The 22,177-nt window shown below is 28.8% G+C and overlaps 1 protein-coding gene across 17 annotated transcripts in view; it reads left to right on the top strand.

The window, feature by feature from the left end:
• The first annotated feature begins 1,326 nt into the window (after window positions 1-1,326).
• LOC107446870 (syntaxin-8) overlaps window positions 1,327-22,177 on the top strand; it is a 49,750-nt gene continuing 28,899 nt past the window's right edge. For 10 of the 17 annotated variants that reach the window (XM_087164987.1, XM_087164986.1, XM_087164982.1 and 7 more), the window contains exons 1-5: window positions 1,634-2,042; window positions 5,401-5,505; window positions 9,032-9,156; window positions 12,600-12,692; window positions 18,588-18,689. In XM_087164987.1, the coding sequence (XP_087021113.1) occupies window positions 2,023-2,042; window positions 5,401-5,505; window positions 9,032-9,156; window positions 12,600-12,692; window positions 18,588-18,689 (445 nt within the window). In that variant the 5' untranslated portion in view covers window positions 1,634-2,022. Of the gene's footprint in view, window positions 1,593-1,632; window positions 2,043-5,400; window positions 5,506-9,031; window positions 9,157-12,599; window positions 12,693-16,430; window positions 16,543-18,587; window positions 18,690-22,177 lie in introns of those variants that run through there. The other 7 variants (XM_087164991.1, XM_071184854.2, XM_071184873.2 and 4 more) reach the window with 6 other exon arrangements.

Below are 22,177 nucleotides of genomic sequence, written 5' to 3'. Positions count from 1 at the left end.
ATAAATAAAAAGTCAACTACAAAATTTTTTATTAGGCATTCGTAAATGAATTTTTGACATTATTTAGAAAAAAATGTGACCAGACTATTTTCCCGACGAGACTTTAAATTTTTCCCGATGGGGAGGGGGGGGGGGAAGCTGGCCATGTCCGACAGGGGTGCAATTGCCCCCCTGACCCCCTATGGACGCTGCCCTTGATGGTAGAACAGTTTTACGAGGACTAATACCGCACAACCTCGGTCCCTACGCTGACTGATCCAACTGGTCACCCACCCGCACACTGACCGTAGCAAGTCATGCTTGACTTCGGTGCTCCGCTGGAAACCGTATCTTAACGATCAATCCACTGCGGGACCATTTAATAAGAAATAAGAGTAAGTATAAAAAAAGTTTCCGAAAAACATTGTATATCGATGTATGCAAACCAGCTTTTCTGCTGAGGTTAGTGTCATTTTCCGCAATAAGTTGTCAAATATTATAGTTCTTCTGCCTTAAGGAAAATTTCGGCTGTGAAGTCAGCTTATATAATTCAGGGACTCTTAAAAAAAAACAGCATGTCTCACGTGTTGCGAGTGTTATGCTAGTTATGAATTTGCTAAGTATTGTCAAAAGACAGAGTATTATTCATTTTCTTTTAGTTCCGCAGTGGACTGATCGTTTAGACAGGGTTCTCAGCAGATCACCAAAGTCAAGCATCAATGGCTGTGGTAAGTGTGTGGGTGGGTGATCACCTTGATCAGTCTGTGCAGGGACTGAGGGTGTGCGGTATTGGTCCTAGTTAAACTTTTCTACTGTAAAGTGATCGACTTTACGTGCATGACGTCAAGCTACCGAGGTGGAGGTGCCATCCCCTCTGCAGAGGATCAAAATTGTGATGGCATGTTTTCGGATCATCCTCGTGGATTTTTTTTAGACCGTCGCTATGGCTGCGGTCAGTGTGCGGGTGGGTGACCACTTGGATCAGTCTGCGTAGGGACCGAGGATGTGCGGTATTGGTCCTCGTTAAACTGTGCTACCGTAAAGTGCTTGACTTCGTGCGCAGGTCGTCGGGCTACCGAAGCGGGGTTGCCATCCCCTCTGCAGAGGATCAAAATTGTGATGGCATGTCTTCGGATCATCCTCCGGGATGTTTCCCAGATCGCCGCCAATAGCCCACTGTGCAGCTCTAGTGCGAAGTAAATTAACAACAACAACAGACCGTAGCTAATAACCCATTGTTCAGCTCTAGTGCGACGTAAATGAATATGAAAAACAACTGCAACAAAAGAAAAATTTCTTAGGTGTTACTTCGGTGTTCTACTGCTACGTCTGATTACGATTAGTCTCTTACGACAAACGAAATTACAGAAATAGGCAGCTAAAGTCGAACTAGTCTCTCTTATAATTGGTTAATGGATTAAAATTTGTTGATAATTTATTTGGAAATCTTTCTCTTAGATGATGTTTGTACATAATATCTAGTTATTAATTTTTTCTCTGAACTAAAATATTAATCTATAATGGCTTTCAGACAAGATTCTTGATGAGAATGTGCCAATTTCTATTTTTATTCTTAAATATGTACTATATAAGTCGTATGGGGATATGTCCATGTAAATAATGCTCAGTTTCTTTACTTTATATATTATTTGCATTTCTAACGGATCATTACAAGTTGCGTAACTCTGAATGTTATTTCTTTTATATTTACCCCCTTTTATAGTTTTTTTTAAATTAATATATAAAAGCAAGATCATCCATCTAATTTTTGTCATTAGGAAAGGTGAAAAAAAAGTCTTTCAAGTAGACTAAAGAAGAAAAAATAATATTATTTTGGCAGAATGTTTTTCGAATGACTTGGGAGTACATTTGGGGCTGTGATATATGACTAATATCACATACTGTAGTCTTTTTGTAGGAAGATATCCTTATCTTAACCTGTGCCAAGAAAGTTCCAAATTTTGGAAATCCAAACGAGAGTCTTTTAATGATTACAGAAATGCTCCAACTCGTATCCAATAAAAATTCTTTTACTCCTTTATCATGGTAATTGGTGCAAACAGGTGCTGATAAGAAAATATTCTACTGCCTTAAGAATATACTTTTTTAAACTTTATGCCATGTTATATTCTCTTTTAGGTTTTATGCCTTGTAGATTATTTACGTCGGAAAATAATCAAAATTTTGATTAGGCGATATAATAGCAATTGAATTTGTTAACCCCTTTTTAGAACGTTGTCATTTGTATTTGCAAGGCTATAGTTGAAATTTTAAAACATCTGCTTTTCTAAAAGTGGTTAAAATTTTTATGTTAATTATTGTTAGATTAATTGCTACAAAATACTGTTAAAAATATTGAATAATTTTATTGTGCTGATATTAAATAGAAAATAATAAATATACAACTATGATGAACACTATAAGTGGAAGTTTACTTTAAAAAACTGTTATTCAATTCAAACACGTCTTCATCGATTCCTGAAGATAATCTTTTATGTCATTGTCTGATGCCGGCATGAATTATTTTCAGAAATAATTTGTCCCATTCACGCAATTAAAGATCTCTGAGAGTGTCACTAACTTCTGTGCTGCTTATCATTGATTATAGAATCTAGAATCCCCCTAACACTATAATCTACAAGATTTAGATCTAATGAAGATGGGGGCCACTGTTCTGCCTTAATAAATTTCAAAAGATTGAGCCAAGCCTATGTTGTTTCGTCTTGGTGTTATGGTGTAGAATCTTGCTGAAATATTCTATCAATTTTTGAATACAGCATGTGGCAATAAATGTGTAACCAATGCTTCCTTTTTGTTATGTTCAGCATTGATTTTTACCCATTCATCAATGAAGTTCAGAGGAAATTTTCCTACACTACAGCCCAAACCATTACAGAATTCTTATTCTGAAAGTGTTGCACAGTTAGTACACTTTCAGGTATTTTATCAAAGGTTGTTGAATATACAACATTATTCTTAGCATTATAACTTTACTCTGTGCAAAATATTTTCTCAGAAAAGATTATTCTGTCAACACATTGTTACTGTGCTGGTTCAGCAATTTCTTCGTTTCTTCAATTTCTTCAGCGTTTTCACAATGAATTCAACCCCAATCTATTTCGGCGTACCATTAGTCCGTAGCGTAGGAAAACGCCATTCGTTTTACATGATTCAAAATATCATTATTTTTGACAATTGTCAAAAACTATGCCAAAAGTTTTTTCTTTTTTTCTTGGCATGACAGTTAAAACCGGATAAAACCGTCAATTGTCAAGAACTTGCCAACCCTGCCAAATTATATTCTTTTAAAAGTGCTTAGTAATATTTTTCGAGTGCTTGAAAAGTGCCTTAAAGGTGCTTATTTTTTGTTGAAAAATTTGACTACGCACCCTGATTAAATTAGCAATATCATTTATTCCCCTTGATATAATTTTTAGATATTGATGTGAAAGAAAGAATTTTAAGTTAATATTAATCTTTAAATTATTTGGAAAAAAAGAAAAACAGATATTTACAGGTAGTTAGTTTGTGCTTAAGATAATGAAATTATTAAAACAATATTTTGAAATCTTCCTTTAAAGAATTTTTATAGTTATTGCAGAATGTTTGCAATTTTACCATCATTCACACTAAAGGTTTTATTTAACTCCTCAAAATAACTTTTTATTAAAATCTATTTCTATCATATAAAAGAACAATTACATAGATGAAATTAATTTGTGCATTCCATGCATGTAATAAAACAGGAATAGCACATACTGTAAAAAAAAAATTCCCATTAGGAATTAGTCCTGGAAGAAATAGGTTTCTTCTAACCCACTATAGGGTTGCCACTCCACAGAGAGAATAGGAAAAACCTGGAAAATACAGGGAATTCACCTAAAACAACAGAGAAAATGCAGTGAATTTTGTTTCTTATTTTTGTCTTTTGAAAAATGGTGACATCTCAAAGCGTAATCTATGGGATATTTAACTATGATATTTCTGCTATACTAAACTATTTCATTTATTATAGCATTAATTAAGTACATTCAGCTGTTTCTCCAGTTTGTTATTGTTGCTAATGTTGTTGTTGTTGCTTATCCTCATTGATCTGACATTAGTCAGATCAACTCCAAAAAGTTGTTGACAGCCAGAAAGTCGATGACAAGAAGGGGATCGGAAGTTAAGTCCGCCCTGAATAGTCCGACACAATCAAATTAAAACTAATTAATATAGTTAGCCCAATATAGCTCACATGAGAGCACAGTAATTGTTGTTTCCTCTTAATATATTGTGTATAATATGTACAGGGAAAACACAGGGAATTTCTTTTTCCAGATTTGAGTGGTGACCCTGCAATAAGAGAAAATTGTTTTTCAAAGAGGAATATCAAATTATAAAACAATTTTTAAGCAGTTTACAATCGCAATCTAGTTTAGACAATAGTATTGATTTTCAAGCCATTTAATATATTATTTTAAATTGTGTGGAATTAATTAGAAAAAAGATGAATAATAAATTATATTAGATAATAATTATATGAAAAACTTTTGAAATATCTTAACCAGTCTTCATTAATACCACTAAATTAACAAATCAGAAACTAAATGTATACATTATCACAAATTAAATTCACAATTACAAATAGCTCTCTAATTTATTCAAATGCTGTGAAGATTCACATTGATATTTAAATAATGTATACAGACTTTAAACTTCTGTATATATAACTAAAATAAATTATATGGAAACAGTAAATTTTTTAAAAGTGAAAAACTTTAAACTTTTTAGTACTATATTAAATTTGATGTGTTCAAATTTAAGCTAATGCATAATTCAAATATTGTGAGTAAATTTCTGTCGAAAAGAAAGAAAAAACGTTTTTTTTTTTTTTTAACTTTTCAAAAGAAAAATCTTTCTGCGAGAACTGTAAAGTTTTGCAACAATGTCGCCAGCAATTCTGGCACCAGAGTTATAGCGTGCAAATATTGCTTTGCCCTGGCACTTATAATAAGCAGGTTAGACTTTATTAACTAAATGGTGATCTAGCTAAATTTTTTATATAAATTTTTTACTCTTGGATTTTGATCAACTGTGATAAATCAAATTTAAAGTGAAAAGTACTCAAGAAAATATTATTGGGTGTAAAGAAGCAAAAAATTTGGTGAAATAATATGAGTAGAAGTTTGAGAACTTTTAAAGAATGTGTGTTTTTCAGAAGTAAAGTTTTATTCTTAATAGTATTCACTTGTCAAATTCACTTGTCATTTTGACTCAATAATCTTGAACAAATATTTCTTTCAGATTATGCAATAAATTAAAATTTGAAGTTAACATGTAAGCCAGGCTGTTTATAAAATTATATTAAAATGCTTTTTTATTGAATGAATTTAATTATTTATATTGTTGAAGAGATTTTTAACTTATTATCTTTTAAAGGGATGAAGGGGAGTTTGAAAGACGAGAGAGACTCATTGATGGCCTAAATAATAAGAATACTCAAATCAATGACGCCTTCAGTGGCAGAGAAGAGGGTGGAAACAGGTATTTATTTGCTTTGTTTTGCATATTTTTTGCATTTAGTATTTATTCCCTTTCTATATATATTTTTTACACATAAATATTAATTTAAATTATTTTTGAAATGACTAAAATTAAATATTGACTTTGTAATACGAGGGCTACTTTTTTTCTCAATACAAACCACAGAGGAAATCAAAAATAATGTTTTATTTGCAATATTAATCTACACACCTTTCACAGTAATTCCTTTATATACGTCCTTTCCAAAAACCTATTTTCCACATTGGTTTTTATGGTTTTACTTGCTTTTTCATTGTTTTTTTTTTTCTTTTAAAGATGTTTTCCTTTTCTTTTTTTTACCACTTCGGAAAGAAAGATAATTTTCCTCTTGATGTTACAATTTTAGGAAAAATATTACTATTTTTTATTATTTGCCGTGTACATCTTTTAATAATAAAAAAAAAAATCCTTAAATGAAGAAAAATCCCAAATTAAGAATAGTAGTGATATCTCATTGATATATGATCAGTTTCGGAATGAATTCTCTGTGGATTTTTGGCATGGACATATATTGTTCTTAGACATATTGTTCTTCACTTACAGATGAATAAATAAAATATTTACCTAACTTTTGGCCAAAATATTTTTTTTTTATAATATATTGTCTGGAGTCTGGTTTTATTTAATAACAAAAACATTAGATATAACATTTTTATGTTAATTTCTAATGCATGCATTATCAATAATCATATTTGTTTTTTTATGAATTTAAAAATATTTATTGATTAAACTCAGTGGCGCAACAGCCCATAGAGGGCCAGGGCCTAGTTTGCTCATCTTAGTTCTCAGCCACCTTGGGCTCTGGGGTGCAGGAGCAGATGTTCCGGTTAAGTAGTCAGCCTATTGTGGAACCCCTCAGTGCTTAGTCCCCAAGCATGCTTGGTACTCATTTTATGGACCCATTGAAGGGAAGAAAGGGTGGGTCAACTTTACCCAGTTCAAGGATCTAACCAGGATCTGTGACATGTGATCACTCAGCCACTGGGTGTCAAAAATATTTTAAATATCATTATGAAAATATTTTAAATTTGTAAACTTTTATTTCTCTTGAACGAATAATTTTTTTTTTAGAAATTTCTTAACAGTCTACAATCAATAGATCTACAAATTTGTGATCTCTCTACATTCTGCAACTAAATGCAAGTTTTGCAGCTTTTCTATACTCCTAGTCTATTTTCTAATTTAGTGTGAATATATGAAAAGTTCAACAATCAATTCAACCAACTTTTATCACTTGAAGAAGCATTCATTATTAATGAAATACACTGAAAACCATATTGCAAAAAAGGAAGTTATTACGTATCCCCTGGAGCGCATAATTCTCCAGTGTAAAAAAAAAAAAGTGGCATATTGGCAAGATTATAGTGAAACTAAAATATACTCATAAAAAATTTATTTCTTCTTGTTTATTAGCAGCTAAAGAAAATTGGAATAATTCTCAGTGTTACATTGCATTGTTTGTTTTTCCTTGATGCAGGTGTTTGATCATTCTTGAATGTTCAAATATAACTATTTTCTTCTTAAAAAATTCTTTGATTTGTCTATCAATGGATGAAATAGTAATATGAATGTGCATATTAAATGATGAATGAAGAGAAAATTCTTAATTTAGATAGGAACAGTTGTTAGTAGAAACGTCGTTAGTGGATTCAGAAGTCTGAAGGGCGGAATCACTGTAGATATAAAATTATACTTTATAAAAATGTGTTTGACATATTCAATAAATTTTTTAAGCGTTTGAACTAATGATCCTTTTTTTTAAAGAAAATAAGTTGATTTAAATCTTACCAAACCTACATAATTCTAATCAGGTTTAGGATGTCATGTAAAATCACTGATGCATGGAAGAAGTGTGGTATGAAACAAATTAAATTTTTGAAGGGATCTAAGATTTTATTTATTCATTCATTTGTTTCATCATTATTTTTGAAACAGCTTGTTGAAGCTTATGAAATAACGAAACCTAAAATTTAAATAAAGTTATTGTGTACAGGATGCAAAAAAAAAAGAAGAAGAATCACCCTGAATAACTGATGATGTGCTGGATCTTAAACTTAAAATTTCAAGGGGATGACCTGAAATATAGTAATCAGTTAGTGTAGACAATAAGATAAGTTACAAAATCAAACATAAAAAACACTTTTTTGACTGAATTGGATATCTGACCCTCAAAATATAGAAGGTAGCCACAGTCTGAAAAAAAAGGGTCCCAAAAGTTTGAATCCCTTAATGTTAATTTTACTTGTGTATTTTGCCATACTTTGAGAACTTTTAAAGTGAATTGAAAAATTTTTGTAAACATTTCATTTATGCAAAAATAATTTCATACAAAAAACAATTTTTAATAATTTTATTGATTTATATAAAAATAATCGAAAAATATTTTAATGTAGGTTTAAAAATTTCTACATCCTTTTAAAGAATGCAATTTTATATGGCAATATTTTTTCAAAATCAGTGGAATAGTTCCTGACAATTCCAATTTTAAATAGCTGACACTTTTAGCCAACTATTATCAAATTAAATAGAATAATAGGAAACAATACATAATTATTAAAAATTATTATTAAGCATGGAATTGTCTTGACAAACGAGTTTTATAATTATTTCCAAAAATGCTTAAAATTTTCTCATGGTTGGCAAAATATGCAAAAAATAAATAAAGGTTCAAACTTCTCTAGGTCAGACCGCTCCCCCGAACCATATTTCCCGGATTGTGCTCACTTCTTTCATTTTTAGGTTAATGTCAATCATAACTGGAAATTGCAGTTTTTCTATTTTGATGAGTATAAAAATTCCCTTTGCCTACATTCTGCAACAATTATCATAAAATTTATATTATTTCGTAAAATCTACTGGATTTTTTCCTATCCCTGTTGGCAGGTATGTGCAAGTGTCGAAGCACTCAGTATATGTTAAAGGTTTCATAAACCTTTAATAAATTCTCAGCCTTCTGAGCCCAAGTCTGCGGGTTCGATCCCCGACCCTGACACCGGATTTTCGGGATGCAGAAAATCCTCAGAGGCCATGTCGTATGATTATGCGGCATGTAAAAGATCCCTAGAGTGCCTTATTGGCTCTTGGCATTTCCGGCAAAATTAAATTCCTAGTACACTTTAGCATCCATATAGAGTCTCGGTGCTGCCATCTAGTGTGGCAGAAACTAGACGTCCAAATTAACATGGTCAACGGTATCTCACCCATTGTGGTGGTCCTGAAAGAGTGGATACCAATTCTGGAGAACGCACTAGGTCTGCTCAACGGGAAGACAGATTGTGCAGCTCATTGGAAATTTTTTTAAAAAAAACCTTTAATAAATTTAAGAATAAATGTACCCTTTTTTAATGAACTTAAATGGCAGCATTGTTGTCGCTGCTGTATATATTTTTTCCTGTTAACACAATCACATGTGTCCAATTGTTGCTGGAAAATTTTTAGACTAGAGTGAAATTCTGTTGAGGCTATAAATTATAAATGATTGTTCCAGGCAAGCTCTTCTGGGTGCTGAAATGGTGACTGCTTCCACGAATGTTTGGGGAATGGAAGAGGACGAGAGAACCAGAGATTTGAGCTTCAATGAAATAAAAGAGCAACAGCTAATGGCTATTCAAGGTATGTCACATTACAAGAAGAAAGTTACCGAATTCACAGCAAATTCTCATGAAAACACAATAATGAAATATTTTAAATCAGGGGCCTGTCCAGGGTATATTTACTACCGTTTAGCGGTACCTTCACAAATTCAATTTTAAGAGGAACAGAAGGTTCACAAAATACTTTTAATAAAGCAAGTCCTTATGCAAACCCCGTTCTCGTTGCAATTTGGAGAAAAGAGGAGCTTTTTTTTGTCAGATGTCTTTTACGAAAAGGTAGCACATGTATGGTCAGAAACAATGTGGTAAACCTAATTGTTCGTTCACGCCATATCAGAGTGAGCTTCTTTTTTTTTTATTGAGTTTTTTAAAATGAAACAACGAGGATCTCCCTCTGTAAACTTTACAGGACGTTGAAATTAGAGCATTATTCTAAACATTCGAACATTATCTTGAGCACTATACTTAAATTTATCCTAACAGACCTTTTTTTTTATGAAACATTTTTTTTCTGTGAAACTTTTTTCTGTATGATGTAGTCGAAAAATGTTCTCATATTGAAAATAACTTTTTGTGCTAGAATTGTTAAATGCATGTTTTTATTAAATTCAAGTTGAAATTTAACTATGGACCATGACTTTTATGGAATTTTATATTTGGATGCAATTTTAAGCCCACAATTTTACAATAGCAAAATTATCTTTTTTACATGGGGAAAAATATACAGAAATTTACCTGTCATAAATGATTTTTATTTGAAGTGACAATTTTTGAAAATGTTCTCTTACTTTACCATATTTTTGTATTGATTTTTTAATATGATGTTTAATTTTCACAAAATAGGTACCTCTAAAACAAATCCAGACAGAACCTGAATATAGATAAGACAAAAACTTTTCAACCTAAATACCACCTATATATATATATATATATATATATATATATATGTATTGTACTTTAGGGAGTCTTATCAATTTAGGATTATAGAAAGACATGATTTAGACTATTTTTTAACTATTTTCATGTCAACAGTTAATAATTTCTTAGCATCAGGAAAGTACTGATTGTTGTTGAAACCTAAGCAGAAAATTAAAAAACCAAAAAATCTCACAATTTAAAAATTTTTTGTACAAATTGCAGTTTGAAAATGTTACAGATTTTAGAAAAAAATAATAATTCACAGAAATGTGTATAAAAATTCGCACTTTGACAAACTTGCAACCCTAATTATAATTGAACGCATTTGATAAAACAATTTCTGTTTACCAAATAATGGTAACATTATTGAAAATGAATAGCTCATTCATTCAGTTAGAATTTAAAGATTTTTGAAATTCATTGTACGACATGCTTCTATCCGAAGACCTGTCTATCCCATACAACTGCCAACTTGATTGATTTGTTCATTTGTTACAACAGTGTAATCTCTCAAGTTGACTACCCTTGTAAGTTAACTACCTGTTTAAGTTAACCTCAGTTATTAAGAATTGAATTTGAATCCTAGATAACATAAGGGAGCAAACCTTTTGTTACCTAACCACCTATCTATCTTGTATGTTCACCATTAAAATAGTATGTTCACCATTAAAATACATTAAAATTGTCCAACAATTATGAAATATTCATAAACTTTTTTACATTTATCAGGGAAGATAATTTTTTTTTGTTTCTGTTAATTTTCTATCGAATTTTGAACTTCCCTAAATAGTGAGAAAAGCTAACATTGGTAAGTTAACCACCTGGGGAAACTAGAAGAGGCTTATCTACAGGGTGTGTAGCGTTTTTAAAAAAGTCCTTAAAGGTGCTTATTTATATTTACGTTTTTTAAAAGCCCTTAAATGTGCTTTATTTTATTCCAGGTTTATAAAATGTGCTTAATTTTCGTCTTTTTAAAAGAGATTTTTTTCTTTGCTGTGTCGATTGTTGTTCTAAATTGCAAAAAATGCATGATTTTCACAATTTTTGTCTGCAATATTTATCAGAAACTGGTTATTTTATCATGGTTATGTAAATGGTTTTGAATTTTATTGATTTTATGTTTATAGATTATGAACTTTAAATGATAGTAAAAGATAATTCTTATTGCTGCACAGATTCTAATTATGATTTTTTTTTCAGAAAGTTATTTAAAATATTATTTGAGTGCTTTAAAAGGTGCTTATTTTTTGTTGAAAAATCAGGCTAAGCATCCTGATCTAGTTTTCAATTAACATCCTTATCTTTTAACACTCTTTCATGTGTCAGTCAAAAATCTTTCATGTGTCAGTTGAAAAACATTTCTTTCAGTTAATATAGTTGACATGTCAATAAATAAATTCCTTGAAATATGATTTGATCTTTCTCTAAATCAGTGATTCTCAGCCACTGTGCTATGGCACTTTTCTGTGCTGCCAAATTTTAGAGATGATACAGTAAAAATTATAATGCTTTTCTTATTACGAGTTAAGTTTAAATTAAAGAAAAGTATATTTATAATCTTTTATATTTATATACTTTTTATAATTTTTCAGTTCTTTAATGGCGTGTATATCTTTGTTGGTGATAATCTTGTCTCTGACAATCTTAAAATTAGTAGGAAATTTAATGACTATTAAAATTATTTATTAACAAAGAAATAAAAGCGAACAATTAAAATAAGCTGTGCAGTTATTAGTATTAAAATAAATTAAAAAATGATAACTAATGGCAAAAAAAGCTAACAGTTAATAATTAGCAAAAAAGCAAGTTAACAAGGAATCACAAAAATATAACAATTAATGTTAAAAAAACTGACAATTAATAACTAGCAAAAAAAAAAAAAAAAACATTAATAGCTAAATAAAAAAACAAAAGAACTATGAAGCTATGTGAAGGAAAGAAGGCGAAATTAGAGCTGCATAAGTGGAAAGAGCTAATTAATTCCTTTATAAAACCTGTTTTTGTAGTACAGATTATTTTATTTTATATTCAGAATTATTAAAATACACTATTTTGCACAGTGAGGATTATAGGAGAGTAAACAACTTTTAAGCTTATTTTTTTCTTTGTGTGTCATCAAATTTTGAAATCGTTGAAAGTGTGCCATGAGAAAAATAATGTTTAGAAGCACTGCTCTAAATCAATATCAGTAAAGAAATTCTTTAAAGTATGCTGAGCAGTTTAGAATGAGTGTCTGAGCTAGGGGGATTCTAGAGACAGTTTGAGATAAACTTTTGCATAAAATAGTTAAAAAGAAAACTAGTTGAACTTTCAATTGATAAAAAACATGGAATATTAAATTTAACTGAAAAAGGAGAAAACCAATAAATAATAACTGAAATTAATCGAATTTCAAAAACTACAGTGTCTGATATAGTAAAGAATAGAGAGGAAATAAATAAGATGTGATTAGAAAATTGTCATTTAAATTTAAAATATGTTTACATTTGCAATAAATTAGCATTGTGATTGATTTTAGAGTAAAAATGTTTCTCTTCTTCACAGAACAAGACAAAGGATTGGACACATTACACGATGTTGTTGTTCAGCAGAAGCACATGGCAGCAAATATTGGCCAGGAGCTGGATTTGCAGAATGGTTCAATATATTTTTGTGTGTTAATTTATAATGATTACATAGAGTGGTCTTGATTATGGGTGGTCTACCCTTTTAATATTTTTTTCATAAGTGGATTTCCGGAGGATTTAAATCAGTCTTGAGAAAAGATCAGTGGACTGAATCAGGGCTAAAGAGAGAATAGAAGGGCTGGGTCACACCTTTGAAGAGTCTCGTGCCACTCCGAACTTCTGATTTTAGCCAGTGACGTCACCGCAGCCTCAACTACTCACTTTAAAAATAAATTTTTTTGCATGTAACTAGCATCCTTTTTAAACTTATTTCAATACATTCATATTTTTCTATACTTTTTTATTTATTTTGAGGTGATGTTCTTCTCATTTAGTTCCAAAAATTTAACAGTAGTAGTCATATCACTGGCAAGAATTATTATAAAACACAAAATGAGAAAACGTACTTTTCCATGTTTTACTACAGAAAATATAAAGGTGACATCAAATGAATTATAAGATGAGCTAGAAGAATTAATCTTGCTGTGATTAAAAGCATTATGTTTTTTGTTTAGAAGTTTAAGAATTTTTAATTTCGCCATTTAAAATGATAACTTTAAACAGAAAAGAAGAAAAAATATACAAGGTCAAAGAAAATAAAATCCTGAACTTAAAAATAAAAGTTGTTAACGCTTAAAAATTCTTCCAATTTAATAAGATATTTCTTAATGTAATTATTCAAAATATGTTTTTAATTATAACGCCTTAATTTTAAATATTTATGAGCAAGTGTAATATTTTCATTATTATATACTGAAAGATTATTTTTTTAGTAATTATCATTTAAGATTTTTGTTTCCTAGTGATAATATATACAAAAAAATTACAATTATAAATAAGAAAATGTATTCAGGAATGAGATTTTTCCGCTTTTTAGCGAATTTCCGCTTTTTTCACCTTTGTCTCTTGAATTTCAGCTATTTTTTAATCAAAAATTCAGATTTTCAAAAATTTCACTTCTTTTCATAAGTATTCTGCTTTTTCAGAAAATTCACCGATTTTCAAAGAGAAACAGAAAATTCAAACTACATAGCTACCAATCCTTTCTTATTTTTTAACTTATTTTAGCTATTTTCTCTCCTTTTACACGCAGCAAATAAGATTTTCCGAATTTTTTACCCGCCCTGCAGATAGATCCGATTTTTGTAGTTCAAACAATGTTGCTTCTGATAAGCCTTTTAGATGTCACATGCCTGAAATCTGCTAATATCTCGATTCTTATTCACACGATTTTGATATCAAACATAGCTTTTCATATTTGCGTGTTACGATTCTTATTCACGCAATTTGAATATTGTACATTGCGATTCTTATTTACGAGATTTAAAAATCCGATATTGTGATTCGTGTTTACGCCTTTTTAAAAACCTATGTAGCAATTCGTATTCAAGCAAGTTTAAAATTCAATGTCTTGATTTGCTCATGCGGTATATAATATCAACCATTGATTTTCGTATTTGAGTATGCATAGAATGCTTCAGTTTTGAGTATGCATAGAACCAGCCCTTCTATATCTTCTCTTTAGCCCTGGGACTGAATTCCATCCTCCAATTAATATTTATTTCTGGTTTGTTTTGTAAACTAAGTTTTCCAAAAAAAATTAAATTTCTCTTTTTCTCTTAAAAAAATGCAACTTTTATTTTCTGCCAAGTTAATGAATTTTTCTCTCTCACTTTTTATGAAATCAGTTTTATTTTTCATACTCCTTGCAAAATGAATCACGGCAAAGAATAATTTCTTAACACGTTGAAAGAATGGGATTATCTAAACATCGACATTTGCTTTTATAACCAAAATTTGTATTGTTGAATCTGAATTTCCTTGAGTTTGCATCCCCCCCCCCCCAAGATTTTGATTTGTTGGGTAAAGTGAATTTATGATTATTTAAAAAAAAAAAAAAATGTATAGAAATGGGACAAAACTTTATGATGATAAAGTGAAAAATAAGTGGAGATATGAATAGCTCCAAGAAAAAATTAGTGGTGTAATTCAGATATTAGTGTTAAAAAGATATGAGGTTAGCTGTTATTTTTGTTTTGTTTGATGCTAAAAGTAAAGAATATAAATGTATCATTTTAGAAAAATAATCTAGTCATTGATATAATATGTGGGCCATTCTTGTACAAATTGAGCTATAAATTGCTGAAAAATTCTGCTAAATAACTCTAGACCATGTTAGTTGGTCAAAAAATAAGTTAAGTCTTGAAATTTTTTTATAGTGGCACCCATGTTTTTTTTTCTACATAAAAAATTTGTCTTACAAAACTTTGATTGGAACGACCATTAATTTCTTTTTATTTTACACTGAATATTGTTATAAAACTTCGTAGATTAATAGTTATTTTTAAGACTATAAAACATACTAGTCGTCCCAAGAGTGATACGAACATTCATTTAAAGAAGGAAATATATGTTTGTATCATTCTGCTTAGGAAACTAGATATTAGTTTTTCATTTAGTGAATTACAAATTATTAAATTATTAAAATGATTATTAAATTAATATTAATTATTAAAATTAATTACAAAACTTGTCAGCAAATGCAGGGGCTTACTGGAAAAGCACTCTTTTAATAGTTATGGTTAATTTTCTGAATTCCTCTTCATTTAGCAGAAAACTGTACTTATCTATATCGTTTGTCAAATGTTCTGAGGGGTACTGAGTATCTCTGGATAATTCAAACAGCTCTAGGGAAATTATTATTCTGATTAAAAAGAATGCAACAAAAAGTTTTTACTGTAAAAAAGTGTTATAACAAAAATAACTTTGCATGCCAATGTATTTATTTATTAGTTTGAATTCCTTTAGTTTATAAATTAGTTTTATAAATTATTACTACTTCAATATATTTTGATTTCTGTTATTTTTACACACTTGCTAGTTTATTCGAAAAGAGTGTAAAACCAAATGATTTTTTGTAAAGGAAAAAAAAAAAAATTAACGATATGCTATGCAAAAATTTTACTTTGTAAAAATATTTTAAAGAAGTCATTGTAATTTTTTTTTAAAAAAAAAAGATGTTTGGGAAAATTTTAAAATAAAAAAAATTTTGTTCTAGGGAAATATTAGGCTTTAAAAATTTCCCGAACTTCTGTTAAGAAACCTTAAGAATAGTATATTTTTTTATATTTGTTGGGCAAAATTAAAAATGTTTAAATTTAATTAGTTTGGTAGAGGACAATAATAGTTAAATAAAAAATGCAAGAATATTTTATTTATAATTAATACATTGTAATTCACACTTGATAAATAAATGTTGTAAATCAATGAGGCAAGGTTTGGATTTTATGCATCCTAAATAAAACATTGATTGTTCAAAAAAGTATTAAAGTGATCCAAATCTATGTTCTTTAAATGACTAAAATATTTCTACTTGTATTGCTAACATTTATTTTATTGCATATAAATAATAAATATCTAGCTATAATATTTTGCTTATATTAAATTTTAAATGTATCTACATTACCCATTGAAATCCCACAATTCATTGTATTTTTATAACTATGTTATAACTTTTATAGCTTGTATCATTCAAAGTAAAAAAACAAGTTTGAAATATCTAAAACTTTGAATGATGCATATGTATTTTTTCAAAGGGAAAAGATAACGTCAAAAACCTCAATTCTATTATCGAAGATTTAACTCATTAACTTAATTTAAGAATTTTGCAATATTTTTTTTCATTAATTAAATTATTGTTTTACAATAGGGGTGCACAACCTGTGTCCTGCCGGCCACATGCAGCCCTTCCGACTGTTGGCGTGCGGCCCACAAGATCTTCTGGATGCAATAAAACAAATTTCACATTTCATTTTTTTTAAGTATTACAAATTTTCTTTAATTAAAATATTTAATTCAAGTTTATATTACTCAATAAAATGCGTATATTTTTTTGTACTTTCATTTTGTAAGCCTCCTGTGGGTTAGAATTTATATTTAATAATATTTATATTTAGCAAATTAATTATTGAGAAAAATGGGAAAAGTTTTTTAAAAAAAGTATAATTTTTTAGTTAATAAATTCAAATAATTAAAAGTATTGAATTTTCTGCAACCATGTTATTAAATTTACTGACTAAAATATTTAATGCTTCGGACACTAATGTAATATAAAAATTATCATATTTGCTGCTAATATGACGAAATATGCGTGCGACCCTTTGTTAATTTACCTGCTGTGCAAGTGGGTGTTCTCTCAAAAGGTTGTGCTTCCCTATTTTACAAGTTTAAATATTCATCGCTCGAAAATAAATGGGCAGATATTTTTAAAATATAGCATATGGTTCTTTCATGGATATAAAATGTTTTATAAGAAGCTTTTAACAATGCTTTAAACAATACATAGAAAAGACACGAAGAAATGAGTCCTAACTTCATTTCCGAAGAGGGATCCTTTTGGGGCTCTTATGAATTACATCTTTTCATGACTTATTTTTTTATTGTTAGAGACAACTTTTTATCAGAATATGAATACAGAATCTCAGGCAAAAATTTGAATGATTTATATTTGTCTATATATAAAAGATATATTGCATGAGCTTAAGTAATATTCGTAAAACTTTCTGCTTAACGTTATTGCTTTGAACTATTACAGCAAAAGCTTACAACTGTGAGAATCCCAATTAGAAATGACCTTTAATGCTATTCTCTTTTCGTGTAACATCTTCTAATTTAACCTATTTTAGGCCAAGCATGGAAATTTTATAAAATGTGGTGTTATTTTAATAGAAATATACTTACATTGCATTCATCAAGACACAGAAAAATTCCATGTATGAAAAATTACGTCAGTAAATAAAATTAAAAAAACAAATTTCATAAAAAAGATCGTCCAAATAAATGGATTTAGTGAATTCATGGATTTAGTGAATGGTGCTTATGTGTGCCATTTTAATTCTTAAATAGAAGAAATAAAATGGTACATATAAGCACCATTCACTAATAAACCATTTAGTTGAACGCTTGTTTTTTGTTAATGAAATTGTTTTTGTTTTTTATTTACTGATTTGCAACTTTAATATATCATAAAAACCTATGATAAATCTCAAAAGAAGTAATTATACATTTAAAAAAATTTCATTTCTTAATAATCGTTTTAAGTTAATTATCTAGAGTAGTTTAAAAATTTCGCAACAGAAAGTGTTTACACTGATTGAATTACTAATATTTTATCGATGTCTTCAGAACCCTTGGCAATAGCAACAAAAAAAAATGAAATTAGTGAAGAATATTTATTGAACAGGTGTGTTTGCTCACCTTTGGCCGAAAATGGTTAAGGAAAATTTAAGAAAAGATTAAACTTATTTTTAATTCTGTTTTATTAAATATATTTTAAATCCATATGCATATTTTAATTCATCCATTATCTATGTAATCTATTCCTTATCCATATTTTAAGAAAGTTTAATAATTTAAGTTAATTTAATGCTATTATTAAATGTTAATTTTTTAATATTTTAGAATTGCTTAAATAAAACTTCTATAAAAAAGCAGCTGTGGACAGATATGTTTTTTGACAATTTAAATGAGAATTTTTAATTCAGGGGTTTTGGACAGAATCATAGTTTTTATTGCAGATTTTATAATTTTAACCAAACCGTGCTAATTCTGCAAAAAATAAATAAATAAATTTTAAAGAAACTATACATGTTGCTATTGTTGATCGGAAGTCTGGAGGAGTTTTTACATTTATTTATACCAGTTTCTCTTGATTACAAAGGACAAACTACAGTCATGTGTATCATTTTTGCATGTAGTTGAATTTAAGTATCATTTAAAAAATATTTTAGTTAACTTTTTAAGAATTTGGAAAGAATTTAATGATTTAAATTATTTTTTTTTAATATAAAACATTTTGATTTCTTAGAAATAATTGATGACATTGTTGAACATGCTGATAATACCAGAGAACGTCTTATCAAAGAAACTAGACACGTTGCCATTGTCGATCGGAAGTCTGGAGAATGTTGTGAGTTTTTAAATTTATTTATATCAGTTTCTCTTGATTTCAATGAAAGTTTCTTCTGTTTATTTTAGTAAATTTGTATGATCTGGAAAAATTCATGGAAATACTATACATAAAAAGCTTCAATTAATCTTTTTATGTTAGTTTCTTTGCTATAACACTTCATCCTAATTAATTATTCTAAACGAAATACTTTCTCACACTTTTAAAAGCCACATCCTGTTCTTAAATCTATTTTTGGCTCAAGTATGCATTTAATTAAGAGCAGGACATTTTCCCCTTTGCTCTGTGTGGGAAACTTTCGATCTATCTCATAAACCAATAGCAACTACTAAGATTTCCCTCTTTCCCTAAATTAAGACATTTTACGGATTTTACTTTGCAAGATTTTCCCTAACATATAACCAAGGAGCGCAACTTTTCATGTGCACTTTTACTCATTCTCATGGCTGCTCTTGTCTAATAATTAATAAATAAATTTTGTACCCTCCTTCCCGACCTATGACCTGTTTTAATCCTTCCACTCGGCAACGACGTTATATATATACATATTTTTAAATTAATATTAATTTTCTTTAAAAAATTAATTCAAATATTTAGCTTTTCTTTGGAAATTTTTTAACGTCTATTGATTGTAACTTATTATAAAAATAAGTAACAATTATCTAATAATGAATTAAATTCAAGTTTTAAATTTAAATATATAATTATAAATTTATATTCAAGTATATTTGATGTCTATTATAAATGGGAAATGTTAACCAGTAGCAATATATATAAGTTAATATTTAGGTATTAGAGTTTTATTATCTTTTACTGAATTAAAAAAAAACAACTTAAAATTCTCTACTTTTTGAATTTCATATTGTGCAATATTTTGCCATAAATTTTTATTATTTTTTCTCTTCTTGTCCTTTTGTGTTGCATAGCCGCTAACTATTAAGATTTTTCTGGAAAGATTTTTCAGGGTTTCATTAGATTTCTTTTTTTAAATTCATCTTTAGATATTCATTTAGTTTAACAATATAAATTCTATATTATTTACATTAAATTTGTTAAAAATAATCTGTACACACATTTCTGCATACATATCTCAAAGCGGTTTAGAAGTTTTCTGTATTTTTCTCATGGCTCAATACTACCAAATTATTGATACCAAATTACTACCAAATATTCAAATACTACCAAATATTCAATACTACCAAATTATCAAAGCGATAACACAATCTCAATGCATTAAATCAGAGACATTCTTTGTACCTTCATGCTAAGTGTGTGCACATCTGCAATAATGCCTTAACTTACTTAACTCATTTATAAATTTATTCAATAAATCATTCAACGTCACTACAGAGTTAATAATTTCGTTAATTAAATTAGAATTTAATTCTTCATTACTAAATCCTGACTCATTTGAGATGAATATCCGGTTTGTATGAAGAGTGCTGTTATTCACCATGCCTAGCTGAAAGCTTGCCAGTATCTCGAAACACCGTGAGAGAAAAGGAGCGTCAGCCAGTCCGTTCCTTAATTTACTTGGAAGAAAAAGTGCTTATAACCATGCAAGCCCCATTCTCTTTGCAATCTATAGACAAAAGGAGCTCTTCTCTGAATCGGTAGCACGTGTTTGGTCAGATAGTGCGTTATGACAAGCCTAACCAGTCGCTCGCACCATATTATAAAAAAAATATTTCCCCGCAGAGTTTTTAAAAATGAAATGATGAGGCTTGAAGCTCTGTAAAGTTTACAGGAAGTCAAATTCAAACTATTATTTTAAACCTTATTCTAATAGACCTTTATTTTTTTATGAAACATTTTTTTCTCTGTTAAACTTTTTTCTGTTTGACCCAGTCAAAAATATTCTCATAATGAAGTTAACTTTTAGTGCTAATACTGTTAAATGCATATTTTTATTAAATTCTGGTTGGAATTTAACTATAGACAATGATTTTTATGGAATTTTATAGTTGGATACATTTTTTTTTTGAACATATGGGAAGAATATAAATAGAAATTTACAAGTCATAAATAATTTTCATTTGTAGAGTCAATTTTTGAAAATATTTTTTTATCTTACCATATTTTTGTGTTGATTTTTTTAATATACTAAGCTTTAATTTTCACAAATTATGTCTAAATTTTCACAAAATAGGTACCTCTTTAAAAAACCTAGGCAGACCTCTGTATTTTCATTGTGACAGATGATTAAAGTGGAATGCTCTTAATTAGAAAATAACCCTTTTTTCAATTTAAATTATCCCATAAGAAACACAACTAAAAACTATTTACCATTCATATGGAATGGGAGAAAATATCTAAAAACTTATCTATACTTTTGCCTTTTTAAAAAATTGTCTCTGTTTTACAATCCATGTTCTTTAAACAATCACACTCAAAATTTGGGGTTCTAACTATATTGTGTCCAATGCACCCTATGAAATAGACACTACATATATCCACATAGCTGCCAACTCTTGCCATAGCTTTCAACAATGGATTTTCCAGTAGACTACAGGATTTTGCTAGTTTCTCCTGGTCTACTAGTTTAATAAAAATTCTCACGGTTTTTGTACATTTTTGAAAATTCCCAGAAATTGAGAAAGTTTCTTAAAAAAATCTCTATTGAAATAGAATTTTTGCATGGATTGTTGACTGCTTGAATTTGCAAATAAGTATTACTAATATATAATAAAATGAGACTCATTTATAGAAATCTGTTAAAAACTTTGTTTTGCTCTAAAGTGTTCAGTTTATTTTTATTCACAACTCCCTTTTTAAATTAATTAAAAAATTTCAATTATTTTTTATGAATTTAAATGCCTACTACTACTCAAAATTATGAGTAAACATAATACATTATATTTCAAGCATATTTAATGCCACTCATGACTGGAAAGTATTGCAGTTTTTCTTTTTTGATGACTATAACAATCCCTAAAATTCCCTATGTGTAAAATATTTAGTACATTATGCAACAATTATCATGAAATTTATTTTATAGTTCGGAAATTCTTCTTGATTTTTTTCCTATCTATGTTGGCAACTATATATATATCTACTATAATTGCTACTATGTATAATTGCTATATATAATTTCTAAAAGTACTCCACCGTTGGTGTACATTTATCCACACTTTAAGGGTTCTTTCAGAGAAAAAAATATGAAATAAAAAAAATTAGAAGCTAGAGAATGTGTCAACTAACTCCTGTTTCCCCAAATAGTTTTTATCAGGGTCGCCACTCACCTGGAATTATTGGGGAATTTTTTTACACTGAAAAAAAAACCCGGAAAAGTCAGGGAAATTTGGATAAAAACTTGAAAAAAATCAGGGAATTTAAGGTAAAGCTGGAATTTTTTTCTTAATTTAAATTATTTTACTATCCGTTATATCCACTTTATTTAGACAGAAATTTATTGTCAAACAGTTGGAATATCATCAACTTGGCAATCTTTGCTTGCATTAAAGTTCTCTCCATTATTATCCTGCTAA

This window comes from Parasteatoda tepidariorum, chromosome 5 (genome assembly GCF_982258835.1).
Source record: "Parasteatoda tepidariorum strain Cologne lab strain chromosome 5, Ptep-v5.0, whole genome shotgun sequence".
Classification (NCBI taxonomy): Eukaryota; Metazoa; Arthropoda; class Arachnida; order Araneae; family Theridiidae; genus Parasteatoda; species Parasteatoda tepidariorum.
The sequence above is the reverse complement of the archived record's forward strand: the minus strand, read 5'-3'. Positions and strand labels throughout refer to the sequence as shown.